Source organism: Hydra viridissima, unplaced genomic scaffold (genome assembly GCF_058129835.1).
Source record: "Hydra viridissima isolate aposymbiotic clone 2 unplaced genomic scaffold, HvirCarnegie_v1 scaffold_10, whole genome shotgun sequence".
NCBI classification, from domain to species: domain Eukaryota; kingdom Metazoa; phylum Cnidaria; class Hydrozoa; order Anthoathecata; family Hydridae; genus Hydra; species Hydra viridissima.
In genome coordinates this window covers 4,184,546-4,204,801 of record NW_028324309.1, presented here as the reverse complement: position 1 = coordinate 4,204,801, position 20,256 = coordinate 4,184,546, and the positions used below count along the sequence as shown (strand labels likewise).

The 20,256-nt window shown below is 28.3% G+C and overlaps 2 protein-coding genes across 6 annotated transcripts; one reads left to right on the top strand and one right to left on the bottom strand.

The window, feature by feature from the left end:
• Positions 1–871: 871 nt before the first annotated feature.
• On the top strand, positions 872–13,423 carry LOC145193318 (M-phase phosphoprotein 6-like). Of its 5 annotated transcripts, none has more exons than XM_090101089.1 (6): positions 872–1,067; positions 4,750–4,862; positions 10,858–10,951; positions 11,049–11,143; positions 11,626–11,800; positions 11,871–13,056. In XM_090101089.1, the coding sequence occupies exons 1-5, from the start codon at positions 993–995 to the stop codon at positions 11,774–11,776; spliced, it is 528 nt and encodes a 175-aa protein (XP_089957215.1). In that variant the 5' UTR covers positions 872–992; the 3' UTR covers positions 11,777–11,800; positions 11,871–13,056. The 5 variants fall into 5 exon arrangements, with proteins under 5 accessions (XP_089957215.1, XP_089957214.1, XP_079926896.2 ...); XM_090101088.1 differs by having other exon boundaries at positions 873–1,067; positions 11,626–11,777; positions 11,871–13,423; XM_080070770.2 differs by lacking the exons at positions 872–1,067; positions 4,750–4,862; positions 10,858–10,951 and having other exon boundaries at positions 11,046–11,143; positions 11,626–11,777; positions 11,871–12,854.
• Positions 13,424–16,327: 2,904 nt separating this feature from the next.
• On the bottom strand, positions 16,328–20,093 carry LOC145193076 (CCR4-NOT transcription complex subunit 11-like). The gene is made up of 8 exons (XM_080070461.2): positions 19,898–20,093; positions 19,563–19,781; positions 19,133–19,319; positions 18,866–19,024; positions 18,477–18,577; positions 17,510–17,655; positions 16,936–17,110; positions 16,328–16,826 (listed from the first exon to the last, which is right to left on the bottom strand). The coding sequence occupies exons 1-8, from the start codon at positions 20,042–20,044 to the stop codon at positions 16,632–16,634; spliced, it is 1,329 nt and encodes a 442-aa protein (XP_079926587.2). The 5' UTR covers positions 20,045–20,093; the 3' UTR covers positions 16,328–16,631.
• Positions 20,094–20,256: the final 163 nt, after the last annotated feature.

The following is a 20,256-nucleotide window of genomic DNA, read 5'->3' as shown; positions in this document are numbered from 1 at the left end:
TATCAGCATTAATGTAGCTTATTTTCCTTCTTTCTCTTTTTTTTCTGGACCTCTTCTTTTCTCTTTCCATCTTCAATTTCCTTTCTTTTTCGAAACTAACTATATCTTGCATTGAACTTTGTGCGTTGCAAGAAATTATTTGCACTCTTTATTCTCTTTAATCTCCTTGCTGCTAATAGGTGCGAAAAACACGATGTGCTTTGATAAAAATCCCAAAAAACACAGCACCGAAATGTCACATTCTTATAATTAATGCAATAAACAAAAACTGTGTGTTTAACTAAGATTTTATTTGAAAAATGAAAATTATTAAGACCTGAAGTTTAAATGAAAATTATTCACTCAGCTTTTTGAACTGAAGTCATCATCATGATAAGCACTAAATTTTCGTTGGTTAAGTTTGGACACTGCAGTGTATTAACAAGTGTATATCGGATTTAACGCTCCGTTTCTAATCTACCGAAGTACAGAGTACAGACAGATGTTAAATAGCAAGCTCAAATATATGTGGAATCAGAATGTCAGTGGCTTTACATTATCATTAGCCTCTTTAACAGCCAGTTTATAGACAGCAATTTCACTTGCTAAAATGCGTTTCTCATAATTGTAGTCCGGAATGCCATCAAGAATAGAGCAAGTTAGCTGATGAAAGTAATATCTTTATGAGATATATTAAAAATTATCCGTTGCTAATATTAAGACGGGATGAATAAAAGCTTTAAAAGTGAAAAACTGACTGAGAGGCGTAATAGCTTTTTTAAAAATAACAGAAAACTACGGTAATTCTAACAAAAATACGGATTTTTAAGAAACACACGGAAACATGGCATATGACGAAAAAGGCGGAAAAAACGGCTTCCGTATTTTCATGTTTTTCGTCTGATCCTTATCATTGGGCCACATGACACGATTACCATTATACCTTTAATTCGGAATTCCTGACGGCGCTGTCAGGGACTGAAACATTAACAAATTCTCACCTTGTATATAATATGGCAGCAATCAATAGAGGTTTAAACGATAGTGCATCTCGAAGATCTTTATCTAAAAATGTTTTACAAATGAAGGTAACTGGTAGTTTGTTTTGTAATACATACATACATACATACACACATACATACATACATACATACATACATACATACATACATACATACATACATACATACATACATACATACATACATACATACATACATACATACATACATACATACATACATACATCATACATACATACATACATACATACATACATACATACATACATACATACATACATACATACATACATACATACATACATACATACATACATACATCATACATACATACATACATACATACATACATACATACATACATACATACATACATACATACATACATACATACATACATACATACATCATACATACATACATACATACATACATACATACATACATACATACATACATACATACATACATACATACATCATACATACATACATACATACATACATACATACATACATACATACATACATACATACATACATACATACATACATACATACATACATACATCATACATACATACATACATACATACATACATACATACATACATACATACATACATACATACATACATACATCATACATACATACATACATACATACATACATACATACATACATACATACATACATACATGCATGCATGCATGCATACATACTAGCCCTTTAAGTTATCTTATTTTCAACACAACTAAAGCTTGAAGACATTGATTTTAAACTTATTTATAATCATGATAAATCACATGACTTAGCTATTTAAAAAATTAATTTGATGTCTGATTATCAACATTTCTTTTAAGATGATATATGATTAATCTTTTTAAGAAAATAGTAAAATTGAATATAATTTTACCTGTGGTCAAAACAGCAATAAAAATTTACACATTATAATATTAATAACTACTTCAAAGTGTCATGTTTATTATTAAACCACAAAAGTTATAAATTACCTAACAGTATTTTCCTCAAAAAATTATTTCCTCAAATCAATTACAAATATCAGGCCTAAAATTTGTAAGTACTTATATCTTAAGCTTTAAAATATGGCAGTATAATGGAGGCATAAGGAGTGAATTACTTTTATGATTAAACAAAAAGAAGCCATAAAAGTAATATTTTGAATAAATTTGAATAAAGTTTCACTTGTATAGGTGCCATTTTCAGTTGTAGAATTACTTGTTCTTGTTGTTTACCAGATTTCTTGGAGGTAAAATGCCCATCATTTATTAACTTTTTGATTAAAATTTTATTAAGTATCTCTTATATTTTCATTAATCTACAATCTTACTATAATGATAGTTTCAACTAAAAGAGTTATAGTTGGTTTAAGTGCAGTTGTTTCATGATAGCAAACCATGGTGATTAAATAAAAAATTGTCATACCAAGAGAAAAAAGGTCTAAAATTGTTGTAAATATAATCACAATCTGTCATTAATAAGAAAGATTCATCATGTTTTATTAACACAACATGTTTAAGCAATTATTGCTCTTTTGTGATCACAAAGAAGCGTTAATTACCTATGCAGCTCTAAAAAGCATGATGCAGCTATGCATTAGAGTGATTAATAATTTAAACACATGATTCATTTATTTATTTCCGTTATAAAAAATCAGATAGTTTAGTAAAATTGTTTAATCTTCAGAAAAGTGAAGTAGTAAACAACTAAACTGGTTTTATATTTGATTTTTTTTTTTTATTTGAGCTTTATCCTAAGGCTTTTTGTTGATTTTTATGTGCAAAGAGTGCTTTAACACTAATAAGATGTTTTTTACAACTCAGATGTTTTTTTTAAAAAAAATTGACTTAAACATAAATGTTAGTCATAGTTACAGTTTATATTTTTTAAAACAAGTGCAGTGGGTAAAGTCACTCTTATAATTACGATCTTGTGATTGCCTATTTTTGATATCCTTTATATAAAGAATGGTAATATTATACAGATACATATTTGTAACCAAAAAGAAAAGAAAAAAAAAAAAAAGAAAGAAAAAAGCTTCTAAGTTTAACTATACATTTCCTATTTTTAAAAAAATACAATTTCTTTAATTTAGGTCAGGTTTTCAGTAATGTCTGATGCAATAAAATAGAATGAAATAAAGTTTACTTTGACAAAAATGCACATACATTTAAATGCTAAGAAAGAGTACTATATGAGCATAACTGCATTATTAGCAAAAGTTGATCATTAAAATGTGTGCTTGCCATGTTGAAGCAAAAAAGATATAGCAAATGGTTACATTTAAAATAAAATTAAAACTTTTGAAAAAAAAAAATCAGTTTGATCAAAATGCAATTAGCTCAAATTTTTTTAGGTTGCTTGTTGTTACTTTCCTTTATTATGGTATTTGTTTTTAAAGAAGGGTGAATTATAATGTACAATTTAACAGCAATTTTTCTAAATTAGTATGGTGACTGTTTGAATTGTCAATCTTAAAAGTTGTATATATTGTTTTATTTTTTTTTAACCATAAAAATCTTTTTTTTCTCTTTCACTTAGTGTAAAATTAAATCCACAAAAATTTACCTTTGCAAATTTTCTTTCCTAATTTTGATTAACAATGTCCAGTGTGGTATCAACTATTAAATTCAACGTAACAAAAATAAATTGGCAATATCAAAACTTGGATGCATAAGTAAGGTAATTATCCAATTATTGGGTAATCAGTTGATTAGTTAACTGCTGGGTCATGGCTTTCTGCAAGTAAAAGTATAATAATCTTGATAAATTGTAAGTTCTTTCTCTTTGTTACTCCATTTCAATTTAGTTTAACAAAATTATAAATCAACTTCTGTGTAAAATAAAGGTATCAAACTTTTATGGTTATGCTGGTTAATATAGGTAAAAATATTACCAGACTGTTTGGTAAGTTGTAAAAACATCTTATTCTAGGATTACTATCTTGTTTTTGATTAAATAAGGTTTTTAACTTTAAAAAAAAAAATTGCAGTAGTAATACCCCATATGTTTACAGTGAATTTCCTGAAGATTTCTGTGAGTGTGACCTAAATTTCAGGTAATAGTGTTCTTAGGGCAATTATAATTACATTTTCAGTAAAAACCCAAATTATATATTAGCAACTTTAAACTACTTCACAATTTGATGTAGCACTATACAATTTCAAAAAAAATTTCACAATTTTTTTTGCAATTGTATAGTACTCCATCAAAATCTTGCTTACAGAAAACATGTTAAATGACACAGGTTGGTTTTACATTTTTGCACTCTTACTGGCAAATGTTTTTTTCTTCTTACCCTCCGTCTGAATAAATGTACTTAAATAAGTGACTTCACTCAAATGTTACTTGTTAGGTACCAAAATTTATTTAAAAGAGTTTAAGTAATAGCATATGCATACATCTATGCAACGTTTATATCTGTGATAAATAAACCATTACCAGTGCAAATTCTCATTTCATTCTCTATCATAACTATCTATTTCAAATAGGCTATATTGAGATTTTATTAACAAAACAATTGTTTTTTTTTCTTTGCAAGAAGAGATTACATTACTGTTACTGAATGAATCGGTAGATTTTTAAACAATTAAAGTACTTTTATCAGTTATTTGTTTCTAAAACAAATTAAGCATCATATTAATCATAAATAATCTGATGTTGTTAATAAATTTATATTTAATCTATGGAACATTACTAAATTAAAAAAGAAATTTTTTTCACCCAGTTCATGCAACGCAACCATGAAAGGTTTGAAGTTGATGATCAGTTAAATCAGCACAAACAAAATGATGAAACACATTGGGTATTATCAAGCAGCTCTAACACTGGAAATAAAATGTATGGTTTTTACTAAGTACTTTAAATTTCTTTTTTTCATATCTTTAAATAATAAATATAGTTAAAAAAGTAAGCAGATTTCTTCTTTAAATTAAAAAAGGTGCTTAAATCCTGCATCTAATTAAATCAGAATTGGTTCACAAAACCATAAGCCTACTTAAAGGTTAAGTTTTAGTCTTAAATGTTAGAGCTTTAACTATTTGTATGTGTATGTCTGTTTGTGTGTGTATAAATAATTTCAGTTCTTATTTCGATTCTTAAAATGCTTGTAAAAATATTTAGATATTTTAGATTAAAGTAACTAAAATACGTTAATTCAAGCTTATTTTTTTTTTAGTTTTAGACTCACAAGACTAAATATATTTCAGTTACTTTAATTTAAGATATCTATATACACTTAACCGCAAAATTAATGCACCACTTATACATTTCGATTCACTTTAATTGTTGTCAATATTATCTTATATTTAGACAACCATATTAAGAATAGAACACATGAACACAATTATTTTGATAATAATAAAATTGACTTTGAGGATGGTTGAAAAAAAAACTAAAACCAAAAATATGGTTCGTTTAACAAAATTGAAACATTTTTGACTTATCAACAACTAGTGTTATCACCTCTCAATGTTATTACAGCCTGACAGTACCGTGGCATATTTTTAATTAGAGATCTAACCACTTCTTGAGAGATATCTTCCCATGTCTAGGCTATTAGGTGGTGAATGTTGGCTTCTAACAAAGTGTCCCATTATGTCCCAAAGATGCTCTTTTGGGTTCATATCTGGACTGCAAGCTGGCCACTCCAAAGCTTGAATATTAACATTAAGTATTCAGCAACAATATATGGTGTATATGGTCTAGCATTATCCTGCATAAGAAGGAATCCATCTCCGATGTACAGTACAAAAGGTACCACAAAAGGTTCTAAAAAAGTTCTGTTTCTTCAGTGGTCTACAGATAATCAGCAACCAGTAGCTGCTGCCCGAGGTGGTAAATTTAAAGCACTAAATCTCCTTATGGTATCTTGACTAATTGCAACACATTGATCATGGCTTAAATTTTGTCTAGAACGGTGCATTGCAAACAGATGTGTTGCTCAAATAACAGTTATCTTTTCTACTGTTAAAACAATTTAAAACCAACACATAGTTTTCTTTTAGAAGTGGGGTTTAACTACAGCAAAACATGCTACCTATGAAAAGCTGCTATAATTTCAAAATTTCAAAAAAATAATAAAAATAAAATGGAATAAAACTTACGAAAGGTGTAACAAACACTAATATCATCTTTTTAATTGATAAATCAGGTAAATACATAATCCTTTCCAAAATAAGTCAGATTTTATAAGTGGTGCATTAGTTTTGCAGTTAAGTGTATTTTGATATGCATTTTAGGCTCTAGTTTGTTGTGAATTCTGCTCTATACTCAACTATATTTAGAAAATATCCTTTCTATTGAGCCAGATATAATTTTCCAACAGACTTTCCTTTCTTGGAAAATTGGGAAAATTATGTGTTTTTGCTTTATTTAGTTCAATTACCACCAATCTTTAGCTGATACAGGTTTTATATTTTCAAATTTGAACAGTTACAAACAAATAACAATTACAAAAGAGGAATTTTTCAAATGGTATGCTAAATACCCTGGCATAGGAATTAAATGCTTATATCTTTATTGTAATTAATTCTAGTATCTTCAATAGCTTCTTTAGCTAAGTATGTAAGATAATCAGTTATTATTTTGCATAATAACTGATTATCTTCCCAGCGTCTGTTGCAAAAATGAGATATGGCTTGCTTCCATTGTGGATGCTGCAAGCTATAATAGCATCATTACTCACAGAACTCCATCTTGTATCTGTGTTGTTGTATGGTCAGTTAACTTTAAATTGCTTAAATCACTGTCATTTATTTGTAGCAGAAGATCAGATGAAACACTTTCTCTTGTTGGAAGTTTATATCCAGGTCTTAGCAATTCCATCAATTTTATAAATTCATTATTCTCAAGGGAATTGAGAGAGATAATTGCTGAGAAAAAAAACCTTGCTACTTGTAAATTTAATTCATTCTTTTGTTCCAAAGTTGTTTTTGTGACAAATAATGACTTGTTTGTTTGCATTTTATGTCTATTAGTGTTGCGTTTACAAATGAAAAAGTATTTCTTATATATCACTCTGATTGCTACAAACTGATATTGAAGATGTTTGCTTAATTACTGATGTGGAATGTTACTTCTTTTTATTTTGGGTTTCTCTAAATGATATTTCACTCATTCTACAGTAGTTTCCAAAAGTTTAGACGCACTAATTTTTTTTCCTAGTATTTAAAATATGTTTTATTAATAACTCAATAAAGAAAAAAGATTTTCATACTGCATGTTTTCTATTGTGCCAAATATATTCCGGTAGAATCAATCTAGAGTTGATTCTACCGGAATATATTTGGCACAAACCAATACCTTTATAATTAAAACATGACCAGGTGCCAATAGAGCCTCCATCTTTTTGTGATGTTGGTCTAATATAGCTCAAGTGGTACTTTTCATGAGCCATTCTTTTAACTGTGATATTAAATTTACGGTTAACAAGCTCAAAATTACTTTCATCACTCCAAATAACTTTTTTCCATTTTTCAATTGTCCAATACCTTATTTCACAACATCATTTTAGTCTTTTTTGATTATTATATGGCCTCAGCAATGGTTTTTTCAAAACAGAACAAACCCTACTTTTGTATTTGTTCAAAATTCTAAGAACAGTGCTTTTTGAAATTGACATATTTTGGCTTGTATTGAATTGAGTGGCGGTTTCTTTGTAAGCTAGTCTAGGATCTTTTCAAACTAATCTAAAAATGACACTATTGTCTTGTTTAGTTGCTAAAGGTCTGCCAGACCTTTGACTTTTCTCTGGCACCATGAAAATACTCATAATTTATCTTGATGGTTCTGATGCATTTTTCTAAAATCCCAAGTATTTTGTAATTTTTTTTTTTTTCTTTTTTATTTAATATCCTTATAAAAAGTTTACTAATAAAAAAAAATATATATCTCTAAATTAAAATCTTTTTTATTTTAAGTTGTTAATAAAAAAATTTTAAATACTAAAAAAATAATGAGTGAGTCTAAACTTTTGGAAACTCTTGCATTTTCCTAGTAAGAATGGGTTTTAAAAACCAAATAACCTAGAGTTTTGGGGTATTTTTTATTTAAAAAGCCCAGGTTTTTTTCCAACTTTGATTTAAGTGCAATAAATGTATATGGTGTATCCATTTAAAAAAACAGGCATTGGCTGTTCTATTTTTTTTTTATATATATTCTAAGAAGTTATTTACAGTTATTTTCTTTCCCATCTTTAAAGCAATTAAAAGTTTATTAGTGTTTCAATAAATCAACTTTCTTTTCTTTTTTCTTTTTTATTGTAGTTAGATCAGACAGATATTAATATATTTTCCTATTTACTGTAAAAGATTCTTTTACATACTGAACATGGTGTGGTCATATAAAAAGTATTTTTCTATTTTCTGCAACATGGGTGATTTTCATTTATACCTTCATCCCCTTGAAGGAACATAGCAAGTGATGTATGCACAATACATCTGTTGTATTTTAGATGTTAGCATTCTGAATAAGGTTTGGGTACCTCACGTTAACTATACTTTGTACTCAAACAGTCTATATGATTGGTTGAATAAATTTAAAGCTCTAAGTGGCATAAGAGTTGCATTTGTTCATTGATTCTCAACCAGAACTTTAAAGGCAGTACTGTTACACAATGGCAATATAAAGCCATCTATTCTGATAGTACCCACTGCTAAGTTCATTGGTTTGCTAATGTCTATGCAAGGCAGATTTACAAAATATTACTGCTTCCTTTCTTTTGTGGAAGTCAGGGTGGTGATAACCATTATGCAACTTGTGAGTGGCCTTTAAGGCCAATTTTTTGAATCTGGAAAAGGTAGCATGAAATTCAATTTCTTTTGGTGAACTTTTCCTCAACATTTACACATCAAGTTAACTTAGCTTAAGAATTTGTAAAAAGAATGTTTAAAACCAAATCAAAAAGGTTTCAGTTCCTGGTTTCCATGTTTCTAATGATCAATTTAATGCTATATTTAAAGGATTTTTACTGTTAAATGTTTTATAAAACTTGTATATTGTATACATACTGCTAAGAGTTTAATAGATTGTTCACAAATGAAGTATGAGATGTGATTTGTGTTCTACCCATCTTTATTCTTATTACTGAATATTTAAAAATTTAGCAAAACTTTATTAGATACCTTTGCAGAAATCTAACACCACTCAGCCCATCCAATCATTGATTTGTAATCTGAAGGAAAAACTGATCTTAAAGAAGTTAGTTAAATACATTACAATGAAAAAAATTTTTTTTCGTTAACTAATGTAGCTAAATTATGAAAAATTGAAATGTTAATATTTTGCAATCTTAAACAGTTGACTTTCTTATTGACTTTTAACTTTTCAAAACCATTCAAAAGTTTAACAACTTTAGATATTTGTAAACATTTGCTCTTTTTCATATGTTTTTCTGTCATGTCCCTAAATTATCATTTATTATTTTTATTGTCTCCATCTTAATGTTTCTCTGTATGCATCAAGGTACCTTGATGTGTATAATTGTAAAATTGGATTCCTATTTACAGGCTGTCAAGTTGTCACTTTTTTTGTTTTTTCTTATTGTTCTTTTTTGTTAAGTCTTTTTTTTTTTTCTTTCAATTTTTTCAATTTTGAAAATTGAAAAAATTGAAAGAAAAAAAATTATATAACAGAAAAGATCAGTAAAAGAATGAAAAAAATGACAACTTGACATCCTGTATTTATTAATCTTCAAAAACTATTTGTTGCTACTACTTGTAATGCCTTATAGTATTATTTGTAAATATATAATACCCTTACATTATACCCTTATATCATATGTATACATATATATATATGTAATGTAAACCCTTTTATTATTTATAAATAAAAACTCTTATAGCTAATAATAGTCCAAAGAAAAGATGTTTCTTTTAACACACAGAAAAGTCTTCTTTTAACAGTTTTTAAAATTGATTTTTAATTAAGAGAATAACTTGACACCTTCACTAATACTGTAATCTAGCTATACGTTATGATCTTTTGGGTGCAAAAAATATAGATTTTTTTAAAATACATAGGTTTTCTGTAATGAAAAACTTTTAATTCTTGTGATTTCTATAAAAAAAGAATTTGTTTGAAGCTTTTTTTTTTTTTTTTTTTTTTTATGGCTTACAAATAGTTCTTGTTTGAAATAAAAAATTGAAAATTTTGCTTTGTGAAAACTTACATCTATTGTAAAGGCTTAGTTTTAATTGATTGAAACGTTTTTCTTTTGGAACAAATGAAAATAAAATGAATGCCAGTGGTTAGTTGTAACATAATAGATATGTGTTAGTTGGGTTTAATTTTTTTTTTTTCAGCTAATCATAAGAAATTTATACAAGACAATAAATTCTGTCATAAAAAATACTTGTGTTTTTTTCCAATATAAAACTAGATTTTAAATTGGATAAGCAAGATTATGCATAGTTCCCTATAGCAAATGGGGCTGATTTATTTCAACTTAGATATAAATAAGGTTATACTTAGTTTCCTATAACAAAATTACATTTTGTTATAGGAAACTACGTATAACCTGAAAGTAATTTTTTTCTTTTTTTAAAACTTTATGTAATTCTTCAAAACTTCTGTTGTTGTTAAAGGAAGTTTCAATTTAGATTTTCAAAAAAAAAAAAAAATGTTCATGTGGTTTTAAATGGAATGAAAAATGTCTGGATTTGGACGTTTTTTTATGAGAATTAACTTTATTAAATTACTGTATTGATAATTCTTTTGATGAAAAGATTTTATATTTTTATGGGGTTTTTTTTAAGTATTTTTTTACTGATTTATTTTAATTTATGTGATTATCTAAGTCATACATTATTAGAGTTTTTCTGTTAATTTATTTTAGGGAAAATTTTGAGTTTGGTGTAGGGTATGTACTATGTGAAGAATTATTACCTATTGGAAGAATGTCTTTTATGAATTACAATCCTCTAGTGCAGGTAGGCGTTTCTTTTTTTTCTTTTTTTTTTAAACTTTTGATAAAACATCTCGATATTCGAAATGAGTCAATTCTCAAAGTTATCTCTACTTTTTAAGAAAGTTCACCAAGAAATCGTGTCGAGGGTAAATCTGCGACATTCCGGTGACAGGGAAGATTTTGATCAAATTTCAGAACATGAAATGGCTGAGAGGTAAATCTTTTAAAATACAATTTTCAGACAGGTGCAGACGATTTTTTTTTTATTACATTCTATTGCATGCTTTCAATTCCTTGACAATGGTTTTTTTTTTACACGAGTTTCACATCGAAGTTCCTATTCCTGTTTTTTTGTTTGTTTGTTTTTTTTTTTGTTTTTTTTTTTTTTGAACGTATTGAATCAAAACAATTTGAGAATTTCGTGAAGAAACGCTTTTTGATGTACTTTTTATGTTCTTTATTTCGTTGATCTTTACATTTCTTTGACTTTATGCTAATCATTTTTTATTTTTATTGTTATATTTTCTGTATTTTTCTTGTATGTAACAGTATCCCTATTGTTTACGGAATTTTTCTGCGGCATATTTTTTTTATAAAAGGAAACATCTGTGCGAAAATTAGGATCAAATTCATATCGCTTTTTTATGGATTCTTTTCTTTAAACGAATAATGTTAATTGCCGCTCTTACTTTTCAGGTACGAGAGTCTGGTTGGTACAATAGGAAAAAAGTTTCAAAAATCCAAACGAAAGTTCATCAGTGAGGACAGTTCTGATAGCGAGTTAGAAGACGAAAACTCTTTAGCAAACAGAGCGAAGCGAGGATTTATAAGACCAAAAGTGGATTAATGTATAAAGATTTTAGTTAAAAAAGTAATAATTTTACTAATTAGGGGTGATTTTTTTTTTACATGATTGTTTATTAAAAACATTTGTGTTTTAGGATGGCTTGTGAACCAAACAGTCTTGCAAACTTATACCAAGATCAAGAGGAAGTCGCGAAAAGATTTTCTAGTTTAGTGTATAATGTTGTAAGCACCGTCAACTTTAAAAGAACCGATTTTAAACTTCATGACTTGCATTTATGCGAAGCATATTGTTTACTTTGGCAAAACGCTCTTACTGGGGAGGTTGACGGCAGGATGTTTGGTGTTCAGTTGAAAATAGGAGCTTTTGCGGCTCTTTTCGTCGATTTGTGTGCAGAAAACCTCATTGAATTATATAAACAAAGAGATGACCACGAACCTGAATTTCGTTTAATTGAAAAAAATTTAAATAAAAATATTTCTGTCTTTCTTAAAATAACTATATTTGATGCGATGAAGAGCGCAAAGCTGCATGGGAAATTGCGTGAAACCATATTATGGAAATGGTTGATTCGTGCTGTCGATGCTGATTGCGTGGAATTAACTTTTGAAAGTTTAGTAGCTCGTGGCATTTTAGATGAAAAGTCAAGTGGGGTATTTGGTATTTTTAAGCGCTTTCCCACCATTAATCCCGAACCAGAGCTAAAGTTGGAAAAATTGATACAGAGCATTTCATTTGGATTCACTTCTCCGGACAGTTATATGTTAGCATTGCTCGTCCTGGCAAGAGAGTCTGATCGCATCTTTTTGTGCAAAGATCCTATTTTAAGCAAACACTTTTCACCAAATGAGTATGAATCAGCGAAGAAAAATTTGGATAAAATACTTTCTTCGCATTTCAAGTTAGACTTCGAGTGAATTAAGGATAAACTATTTCGAGGCATTTAAGTAGTAGTTTTTCAATTTTGTTTGCATCATTTGTTTAAAACATTTTATGCAAAGATCCTATTTTAAGCAAACACTTTTCACCAAATGAGTATGAATCAGCGAAGAAAAATTTGGATATAATACTTTCTTCGCATTTCAAGTTAAACTTCGAGTGAATTAAGGGTAAACTATTTCGAGGCATTTAAGTAGTTTTTCAATTTTGTTTGCGTCATTAGTTTAAAACATACGAAATTTTTTCCGGCATCCACGCCGAATTTTCCGATGCAATATTAAGAAAAATTGTAATTTACTGGTTTCGTCTTAAATCTTTTTGATTTTGTTTTGGATAAAGTTGAATTTCGAAAATTAAGTTATTATCATATTTACTTAGTACGACAATATTTCTTTTGGTGTGAAGTTTCAATTTTATTCTTGTCAGCCAATCAGCTCTAAATTTTATTCTTGTCAGCCAATCAGCTCTAAATTTTATTCTTGTCAGCCAATCAGCTCTAAATTTTTTGCATAGCTTTTGAGCATCGAGAGTTTTGCTTTCCTTTTCGTACTTCGGTTCTTTTAATTAATTACGTCACCGAACAGAATAATGCCTTTTTCTTACAGCGATTTTGGCAAAATGTTTATAATATATTTTAGGATGGTTGTAAGCCAGGTGTTGGGTTTATAGCAAGCCAGGTTTTTGGATATGGCATTTTTGAATTTATGAAAAATTCACTGCAAGACTGATGAACAGTCAACCAAAATAAGTGGAAGCCGTTTTTTTTTTTTTTGCTTTGTTTTGAGGAAAAGTTTTTGTTTCTAGATTAAGAACTACATACGTAACGAAAAATTTTTTTTTGCAGCTCCAATTACTTGTAGAAACCTGATGAAATGAGAGTTTTAATTTTTTGAAGGCCAAATAATCGTAAATATTCTTAAATGTCAGCAATGCACACAAAAATGAACTCATTTTACTACATGCAAACGATCAACAAGAAACTTTTGAAAAGAGATCGATCAGCTATGGTCTAGGTTCAGAATTTGTTGCTAAGGTATTGCACTAGTATAGTTGAGAACTGCGAGCGATGTTAAATAGCCATAACCAAATATTTAAAATAAAATAAACAACTCTGATATTTAATGCAAACAATGAGAAATATGTAAAAAGTCAGGTTATAAAGGAATTTAAGCACAAACTTCTTTTTCTAAGGATTCAATGTTTTGTTTTGTTTTTTTCCTTTTAAGGAATTCTTTTCAATTTGCGTTCCAAATATTTCAAGCTGATTTTGTATGAAACTTTTTCTCGCGCTCCCATTATCTTTGCTTTAAGAAACCACATTAATTTTTAACATGCAAGGGAGGCGGTCAGGAGGAAAAAAAATTAATAAATTTTGCATAAAATAAGAAAACAATATTTTATTTTTTGAAAATCTAATGTTTTTGAAGAGCTTTGGACCGTTAGACAGGATGGGCTTTATCCTATGTTTATAAGCTCTGCATATTTCAAACAGATTTATCAAAATAAGCGTTAGATTTTTTAAAATAATTTCAACTAAGTTTCTTTTTGAAGTTTGAGCGATATAGGTCGAAGGTTTCGTTACGCAAACAGAATTTTCGCGTGAGCCTCATTAAGTCTTTTGTTTAAAAGGATTTAAAAACCTGTAAATTGTAAAACCTCAATTTTGCCTGGAGGTTTTTTTACGACATGAAAATTAATATAATTTTAAAAAGTTTTAAATTAAGTTTTTTAAAATTATATTATTAGTTTTCAATAAAATTTTTTCTTGGGAGAAGGTATCGGCAAATCTTTTAATTTAATAGCACAATATGTTATTAGTGATTTTTTTTTTTTTTAATGTATTCTTTTTAATCTACTTTTTAAGCAAATCTTTTTTTTAAATTGAACTTTTAATTTTATAATTAAATTGAAATTTTTTAAGATGTTATTATTGAATTTATTTCATTTTTTTGAATAGTCCCTTAACATGTGTCAAAAAAAAGACCTTCTTTTAGTTTTCGATAAAGTCAAAAAAAAAATTTCTTAATTTCCATTTGTTAAATTTGAGAATAGCTTTCATGACGTACATATGACATACGGGATGTATGTGATTATTACGAAATAAAAACCTTTAAAAAGAAAACAATTTGTTCAATCGATTACTTTATTCAAACTCAGATTTAAAATCTATAAATTAAAAAATATCAAAATGTCCGATAAAATGTATATAAAAAAAATTAAAAGCTTAAATCAAAAAGATCAAAAAAGAATATTCGCTGTTTTTATTCAACTTTAAGAAAACTAACTTACCGAAATGGCTTTCTGATAACATTTTTCGCTTATGGTACTTGAAGCCGAAAAAATAACTCTCTGAACGAACTCTAGTTACCAAACTGATGGCATATTTCTCCATTAAACGAATTAAAATTGAAGTTCAAATAAATTTAAAACGTCACCAACTGCGACATCTGGCTTAATTGTCGGCAATATTGACTACTATATAATACTGATGAGTTCTCCAAAACTTCAGAATGAAGAATTTTTTTAATGTAGAAAATTTTCAGTCACTGTTTCAAATAATTCAGCTTCGTAAGTCTTTTTCATCAATTCTTTTTTTCTAAATGCATAATTTCAAATTTTTTGTGATTTTGTTATTTGGAGCCAATGTTGAAATCGATTCTTAAAACCCATTATTTTCCAACCGTAAAAACGGTCGATAGTCTTTAACAATAACATTCAAAATGTTACAATTAAAGACTATAAATCATTTATATAATTACGGGTTTTTTGTTTTGTTTTGTATATTGTCCGATAAAAACCAAGAGTTGTTCGAGTTATCTTTACAATAAAAACATGCTTTCAGCGTGGCGTATGTAGGACCTTTATAATCGACATCAATACGGCCGTCATTCAAATAAATTGAAGCGATAAACTGACCGATTCATCGTCTCGGTTTATATTGGTAACACCTGTAATTAATGTACATTTAAGTTGCTCCAGACTATAACCACTAACTAGTGGAAGTTTATGTAAGTTTGTAAGGAGGAAAATATATATATATTTGTAAAAGTGTACTGCCGTACGCTATAATAAACCGCATTTGAACGTAAACAAGTCGAACTCACGAACAATAGAAAAAGAAAAGTAAATAACTAAGAACTCAGGGAACCTGTTTTCAAATTTTACTCAAAATAACCAGTTAAAATTATCGAGTCGATGTTAAAATTATCGAGTCTTGTAGCGACTTTTTTTTTTGTTTTGAAGTTTAATGTTTTGATTTAGCATAGTTTCATCTCCACTACCACCCACCACCGCCGTCGCTATTTTAATAACTTACAGTCCAAATTGTAAGATGTGTAGTTCTTAGATTAAGAAAAGATTAAATTTTCTTCTGTGGAGTTATCGAGGCTTCGTTTAAATCTGTGACTCAAGTATATTTTTTGACCTATTGTGAAGATATGTAAATATTTCCACACTATTTAATATTTTAACAATATCAGGATAATTATAAACTCGAACACGAATCCATAAGACCAATCGCTTGATTCTAATAGCCTGGAAATGCAAAATTAAAATAACGTTAAGGCTAGAAGTGTCTTATCTCTTTCAGGAAGTATGCAATTCCACAGAAAAAATAACGAGTGCGTCCTTACGTAAGTAGGAATAACAGGAAAGTTTACATGAGATTTTACTAAAAATTTTCAGGGAATTCTGGAATAATTGACACAGAATTTCTAATGAAGTTACATTTTACTCAAACTTTTTTTTCTCGAAATGAATTCAAATGTTCTCCATACTTTTATTGCAGACTAAACTGTTGCAACTAAGTGCAACAGATTTTTAAGAGCGCGATTGTTTGCAATTTTATTGTATTTTGGTGCATTGAACCCAACACGTTGCTAAACTTGACAATGTGACAGTCACAGTATCACCCTTAAGCACAAACGCTTGATAACTCTTTTTAACCAATCTGATTAACCTATTTTAATAGGGAACTATTAGGACTATTGCTTTTAGGAAGCTCGTCATTATTCTCGACAGATCTTAACAGCCGGAAAAGACTTGCAGCTTCACGTATGTTACTAAACTCAATACAGAAGGCTTTTACTTCGATGGATATATCTTGGATGTTAATACTTTTCATGCGAATAAGAGACTGAAGAAACACGCAAACCTAATCGAGAAAAACAATTTATTAGAAATCAATGAAGATATTCCTCTATACCATTAGCATTTTCAAAAACTTCTATACCATTAGCATTTTCAACATTAACAAATCTTACCAAACGAACTAATCTGCTCTGCATATACTTATCCTTAATGGTTTCACATTTGCTGATACAATTTGAGATATAGAAGTGAATAAATTCTCTTGGAACGTCGGCTGCAGTCGTTAGTCTATTGACAACTTCCATAGAGTGAAGCGACATTTCCATGTTTACCAAGACAGAAAAGTACCTAAAAATGATTCAAGCAATGACATTTTGTTAAAATTGAAATAATTGTGCAGTTTAGTTTAAATAGCTATAGAAATTACTTAAAATTTTACAAATGCCGGTTATAAACGGCGATAATCTGATGATGAACCGATATCCAGACGATAAAAATCTGATCATGAATTTGCTTGGAAACATTACATTTAGGAGAAATAGAAAATCACAGCTAAGCATGACAAATAATAAACCACATCACTTGATCAGTTATGAATGCAAAATATTCATTTTATTAAAATCTTTGATTGATCTTCAAAACTCAAAAGAAATATGTTTATGTTTTGAAGATTAACCCGCTCAAAAGAAGAACAAGAAGCTGTTTAATTTTTGTATTAAAGCAACAGATTTAAAGTAAAGGAATTACTCGGTTATTTGGGAGGATTGCATCATCTTTAGAAGAACTTCGATAGCCACTAATGGGTTGTTCTCTACAAGGTCCGGAAGTTTACTTGGCGTTAACCCAACATGATAGACAAGTTTGCTGTCTTTCTCTAACTCTTTTAGCAGTTGCTATGGAAACAATTTTTTGAAAAGAAATTTCGATGCATTAACTTAGATTTATATTATAAACTTTATTTAAAATGATCTATTCGTCATTTTGATTTTAAATAACTCAAAAAATTTATGATTAAAAGCAATTATGAATACACATACACAAAATGATGTTTCAGTGTCAACATAAAGTATGCATACAAATAACATAGAGTGCTTTCAAAAAAGTTTTTCAAAGTACCATTGAAAATTACAGTAAGATACTTTTACATAAGAAAGTTTTTTTTTTTACATTAGAAAATATAAGTTCAACTGGATTCAGATTTGGTAATTAGGCTGGCCAGGAAATTAAATTTATTTTAAATATTTCAAAGGTAATTTTATTGTGCGAGCTGTGTGTTCAGGAATTTGACTCTGGGAACCAATTTTCAAACAGCTAAATACTTCATAATTTCTTCAAAGTTTTTCGCAAATTATACTCTTGGATTGGCTCATACTTGATGAAATATTAAACTGTACTCACATTTTTGTTGTCATGACTGATGCAACTCTTTATATAGATTGGTTGTTTTCATGACTGATGCAACTCTTTATATAGATTGGCTCCCATTTATTGTTCTTAATGCATTTTGACCCATTTCTTTTTATGTTAACTTTCAAAATCTCAATTATTAAACTTGCCAGCATTTATACTCAACTTTTTATAGAAAATAAGCAATTCAATAACAACTGATAATGAATTCATGATTGAAGTTTTTTTTTTTTTGAGAAGAAACTAAACGCAACTTTTTAAAATTACTTTTTCTAGAAAGTTTTTCATAAAAGTAAAGAAAAAAAACCTGCTGTTGTGGTAAAAGTAATGCCCCTTTGAAAGCTTTTGCCATTAATTGGCGAACTTCTACTTCAATTGAGTTTTCACTGCACATCATTTCATCCCATTCTACAAAAGAATAACACACGCATAAGATGTAGCAGAAAGTATTTGTAAGGATATTTATAATGTTTATAAAAAAATATGTCAGGATATTTATAAAGATATTCATAAAGATATTTTACTTTATAACAGTTGTTATTCTAAATAACTATTTCAGTTGTACATTTTTAGCCTCACTAAACTTATCAAATAGTTTCATAATAAACTTAAAAGGAACAAGAGGAATTAATAGTGTAAACAACTAATCATTTCTTAACAATAGTAAATTTCTTTAGTTAACATGATATTTCCTACCTATAGTGTAACTTTTGTCTGTAGGATTTAACCATTGCAGCTCATTATCAAATGATTTGTGCAATGGAGGAGCTAAATGGATGAAAGGTGGCATAAAGGTGTCTTCTAAAGGCGGATTAACTGTAGTGCAAATCAAAGATTCAATCACATGACGAGCAGCTAAAAATGTTGAAAAATCTTTATTTTTTTACTTATTCATTCAGTTTTTTAGCAAACTAATTACAAATAATTTTGAATTTTTATGTTAAAATAGAGTTAAGACTGTACCAGCCATATTAATAACCCCATTGCTATCTGGATCAGGATCTGGTATAATGGTACTCATTCCAAAACGAGTGCTCGTAGGAAGATCATTTAACTTTTCATTTAGAGAAATTTGCAAACCACTAATATCAATTGGTGGATATGCACTTATGTCTGCAGAAAGTATTTGACGAGGGGTTTTTTTTAAAAGCTAAAATTGGGTAATTAAAAAAACTGTTCATATTTCAGACTTCATACGATAGTTATCATGTAAAAAAATACATTTCATATTATTCTTGTTACATACTTTGTTGTAAAACTCTGTAAGAGTTTTACAACAAATTATGTAACAAGAGAAACTAAAGAAAGAGAATGTAACAACCTGATTACAAATGATCAAATCAAGATGAACTAATGTTGGCTTTAGATAAAAAAAAAAAAAAACTTAAACTACCTCTCTTGTAAGTGCAGGAGAAGTAAGTAACTGATATAAAAAAACTTTCTCCTGTTTTGATATATCAGCATTTTTGCTTTCATCAAGCAGATGAACAAAGAGTCGCACAAAGGGATTCTTTACCACAGGTTGATTTCTGTACATTTCATATAGAAGAAACAAAACACTCACGCGTTGGTTAGGATCTGGGAGCAAGTCGGGCTGTTGATACATTATCAACTAAAACAATAAAATTTACTTAATACTTTCAACAGTTTTAAAAAACAACCAAATAACAACATGTAAATATAAAAAAAACTAAATCACTAAAAAACTAAAAAATGTAAAATTCTAACTAGTGCCATTCCAACTCTGAAGTAATCATTTGGACCAAAATAATGATGCAGTGCATTGGCAATCACTTCAAATGATGATGACCCAGAGACAGCTTCCTCAGACAGAATACTCAAAAGAGATGTTAGTTCTTTGATGGAAAGTGTCATAATTGCGATAATTAAATAAAAAAACTGAAAGTGAAAAGTTTCACAACGTTAAAATTTACATAAAAATTATTAAAAATTTTTTATTTAAAGTTTACATAAAAATTATTTACTCTTTTAATTTACAATCCTTTATACTTTTATGTCTTAGTTTGTATATAAGGTGTAATATTTTACCCTTATAAATTTTTTCTGTCACTTTTTTTAAAAAAAAA